General features: G+C 44.1%; 1 protein-coding gene across 1 annotated transcript in view; it reads left to right on the plus strand.

The window, feature by feature from the left end:
- The window catches only part of C922_01538 (hypothetical protein), a gene marked incomplete at both ends in the record, with an annotated part of 9186 nt that extends 5918 nt beyond the window's left edge, over window positions 1–3268 (plus strand). Inside the window, one exon of the mRNA XM_008817141.1 lies at window positions 54–3268. Within this exon, the coding sequence (XP_008815363.1) occupies window positions 54–3268 (3215 nt within the window). The remainder of the gene's footprint in view (window positions 1–53) is intronic.
- Between the last annotated feature and the right edge of the window lie 1131 nt (window positions 3269–4399).

A 4399-nucleotide genomic window follows, 5' to 3' on the forward strand; every position in this document is an offset into this window, starting at 1 on the left:
TAGTCGAAGTCGAGGCCGAAACTACAGTCACCATCGCAGCACGCTCAATGAAGACACCCTCTGCAACAAGAACGAGTTGGAAAAAATAACTCAAATTGAAAATATCATTTCCAGAAAAATGAAGTTAAGCAAAATGAAAAGAGAAGCAGCAGGCAACGACGCTAGCAGCAGCAATAACAACCTAGGAAACCCCGATGAGGATGAAGATAGCGACATATGCAATAACATTGAATTTGATAGGATAAAAATAGAGAACATTATCGACCGAACTATCAAGCTAGATAATAAGGATGAAAATATTATCAATAATATACTTGAATTGGAGAGGAGAAAATACACCATCAATTGTATTATGGATAAACTCAGGAAGAAACAAAACGAATGCAATTATTCACCTGACATCAAGAAGCAACTTAAACATAGGATTAATTCAAATGTATATGATTTATACTCGGACAAAAGCACCTATAACATTTACAACACGAAAATGTGCGTGAATTATTTTCTTGAGGAAAAGATGCACTCTCCAGAGAATAAAGAATTTATTAAAAAATTTTTCGTCGAGAACACCACGAAGAACATTTACTTTGTGCAGGTGTTTAAAAAGAAGAGGAAGAAGAGAAAGGGGGGGATCACCACGGGAAAGAACTGTGTAGCGGAGGAGAAGAGTGGTGAATTGGGCGAACAAATTGGAAATGCAGGAACCATGGCGAAAGAAGTATCCATTAGTATTGCCCCCCCCGTGCACCACATACCAAGTTACGCCCTTGCAGTAGGTCAGGAGTCCGCGGCGGAAAAGGAGAAGAAGTACGACGTGGAGAAGGGCACACAGGGGAAGCTGGGAGAGGCTGACAGGCTTGGTGCAACCGATGGGGAAGTTCCTGATAAAGTGCTCGGCCAAGTTAAGGGCGATATCCCGCGCCAAACGTCTAGCCAAACCGCGGACCTCGCCGAACGAGCAGAGGGAAACAGAGGGGCCATAGATCCCCCGAAGAGTGAGCACAACATGAATTACTTTAGCTACCAGTTGAGTTTCATCAAGCGGAAGTTTGGCAGCGCGGAGAAGGACGAGGGCAAGAAGGAGGACGCGCAGGAGGAGAAGCAGCTGGAACCACCACAGCAGCAACAGCAGGCTGAGCTGCTAGCTCCAGTGCCAGCTCACCCCCCCCTGGACAGCCGCAAAAACGAAAAGATGGAAATAGCCGATGAGAGTTTCGAGTTGTCTATGGGTAAGTTCGTCGGCGACAATGAACAAACAACTGGGGAAGGCAAAATCGAATCGGAGGAGAAGCAAGCCAACGTGGTGGCCACAGAAGGGCCACGCCAGGAAGCCCTACATGGGGAACTTCACCAGGACATCCTCAATCCCAGCAGCGAAAAACCCTCGGGGGAGGAAATACACCCCATATTCAAAGCGCAAGGATCAAACACACACCCCAACGAGGACGAAACGGGGGATGACTTCGAGGAAAGAGACAACTTAATCGGCCAAATGATAGGAATTAGCAAAGACGACAGAGATGAAGAAGAAGAAAAAAAAAGGGAGACCGAGAATAGCTTCGAAAGCGTAATAAATGAAGAAATGGTTGAAAATGAGGAAAGCAAATTTGGAAACTTCCCCTTGCAGGAACAGTTGTTCAGTGCGATGAAAATGACCGGAGCGCAGGTCATCATGGGGAACGAAGATGAGGATGATTTGGACGAGTATGACGACGACAGTGATGAGGAGGAGGAGGAAGAAGAAGAGGAGGAAGAAGAAGAGGAAGAGGAGGAAGAAGAAGAGGAAGAGGAGGAAGAAGAGGAGGATGAGGAAAATCACGATGAGGAGGGGGGTGAAGAAGCGGAAGGAGACGTCGTAGTGAACGCAAAGGGAAGTGATAAGGAGAAGAATAACGTGTCAAATGACCTGTATGACGTGCAGGACTTTCAGGATGAGAAGGAAGCGCCGAGTTCCGAAGAAACAAAGATAAGCGAAGCGGACGCTGCCCATCCAACAGAAAACACCTGCGGAGGCGGCGAAACTACAGGAGAGCGGGAAGTAGGAGTCAGCAGGAAATGCAGCGGAGGGAAGGAAGAGGCAGGAACATCCCAAAGGAAGCAACTAACAAATTTGCAGAATAACAGAACGGCGACTCCCCGTTGCGCAAATGATGGTAATGACGCGAAAGCAGTCGAGGTGAAGAACCAAGCCAAAGTAAATATTGTAGAACAAATGATCGAAATAATTGAAGAGGAACCTAACCAAGACAAGTCCTCCTCCCCCGACATTAGATTCATGACAGAGGATAAAAATGAGGAGGAAGAGGAATTCGAAGAAGTCATCGAAAAAAGAAGTTTCACCAAGTACAGAAACAAACACAACAACAGCAGTGAAAATTACCTCCCCTGTGACAATCGCCATAACGTGAAAAAGGAACAGGAAAATTATGCACAGTGTAGCAATCATGGAATGATAAATGAAATTACACTTAAAAGGGAAGAACACGGAACAGGTGAATTTTACAACCATCTGGAGAACCACCAGCAGAAGGAAGAAAAAGTAGAACAAGTGAAAGATGAAGAAGAAGAATCAGCCGAGTATAAACAATTTAAAAAACAAATCGCAATGATGAACAGTAGCATGCACAAGAAAGAAAAGGAGGATGAAAAGAACGCCAGAGGAAACGAACAAGTGAAACATCAAGGGGATGATAACAATCTATCCATACAGAAAGAAGAATTAATGACAGGTACAATCAGCCGAGGGAATTCAGACTCGATTAGCAACCTGAATGGGAAAAACTTCTTCATTAAAGACATGCTACATGAGAATAATCAGTACGTACACGACTACTGCGATATTGAGGACAGTACAAAGTATAAAATGTTGGATATAGCTAAGAAGAATCGAATTGAGAAAATAAAAAAAAAAATAAAAAAAAATAAAAAGCTAACCAAGGAAGATCTTAAGTTATTGTCCGAATTGCTACATCATAAATTTATACTCAACGAAATTAGTGCCATAGGTAATTACGAAGTGAATTACAAAAACTGCTTTGATATCCTCGAGTTGGAGGAATATAAACTAAGGGACGTGCTAAAAAGCTACTGCGAGTGCCTGTCCATAGGGCTAACCACCCATGAGCGGGAATTTCTCAACGAGTTCCAGCTGTTCATGCCTGACATGAACATCATGGACGACAAGAACATTCTGTACATCCTACGGCACTCCAGGAATGAGAAGAATTGCGTGTTCAAGTGTTTCCTCTGCGAGAAGGAGAGCTCGTAATTTTTAGCGCCGGTCCCATCGGCCACACTGTGGGTGATCAGGAAGCCAAGCCCCGCCGACGGTTAGAAGCTTCGCTCGCTGGATCAGTTCCCCGCTTTGGGTAGCCTTGCCGGAAATTCTAATCAGCACAATCACCAGCGACGCTCCAGGCATGTACACCTCCGCATCTGTGTTATTAGCAAGCCCAGTGCGCATACGCGTGGACGCTGTATAAATAAGCCACCACCCCACATATGTATATATGTATATATATATGTATGTGCAAAAATACGTGTGTTATGCCCTATGTGGGTGTCCATTATGAAGACGACTCTGATTTTCGCGCGCGGCGAGAGTGCAGTATCAGAAGATTATCTCCACCCGCGGGACGAACAGAAATGCGTTCCCCGTATGATATATTTATATCCCCCTCTTCACAGTGTACATAAATACGCAGTAGAAGATAACTAGTCCCAGATGACAGTTTTCCCTTACGAGAAGAAAAAAAAAAAAAAAAAAAAAACGGATGTATGATGTGCACTTGGGGATTTAGCAGGAAAAGTCCACTCTCATTCACATGTTGGTTCTGCAGAAGATTGCGCACCCACATTTCTTGTGAGGCATTCCTCCAGTTGCGGTACCAGTCGCAGCGTGGCGTCGCGACCAAGTAGCGACGAATAAGCAGTCAAGTGGTAACCAAGAGATGGCAGCCCCAGTCGCAGGCTCAACCGAAGAGACGACGACGAAGTCCCCATTTTCATAAACCTGTCTTACACCATTCACCAAGGATGTACACATCGCACACCTTTGACACTAATATAATATATACAATTCTCCCACTTCACAAAAGAAAAAAAAAAAAGAAAAAAAGCACCTTTCATTTTAAATATAAACAACTTCCGGAAGAATAGGAGACAAAGGTGTAGGAGAGAAATCTCCCCATTAACATACCCTCACTGCAATGGTTCCCCATGCAAATAAATAAAAGCCATCACAGCATGTGCTATATTTATGCCCGTACACATAAGTGGGTATATCCACATATATATAGGTATATATATGTACATGTGTACCGTTGAATATGTATGCAGCACGCGGCAACGCATACATATGTATTAACTCCCTGGAAACATTGTTTCTTTTTCCCAAAAT

Source organism: Plasmodium inui, assembly GCF_000524495.1.
Source record: "Plasmodium inui San Antonio 1 unplaced genomic scaffold supercont1.5, whole genome shotgun sequence".
NCBI lineage: Eukaryota > Apicomplexa > Aconoidasida > Haemosporida > Plasmodiidae > Plasmodium > Plasmodium inui.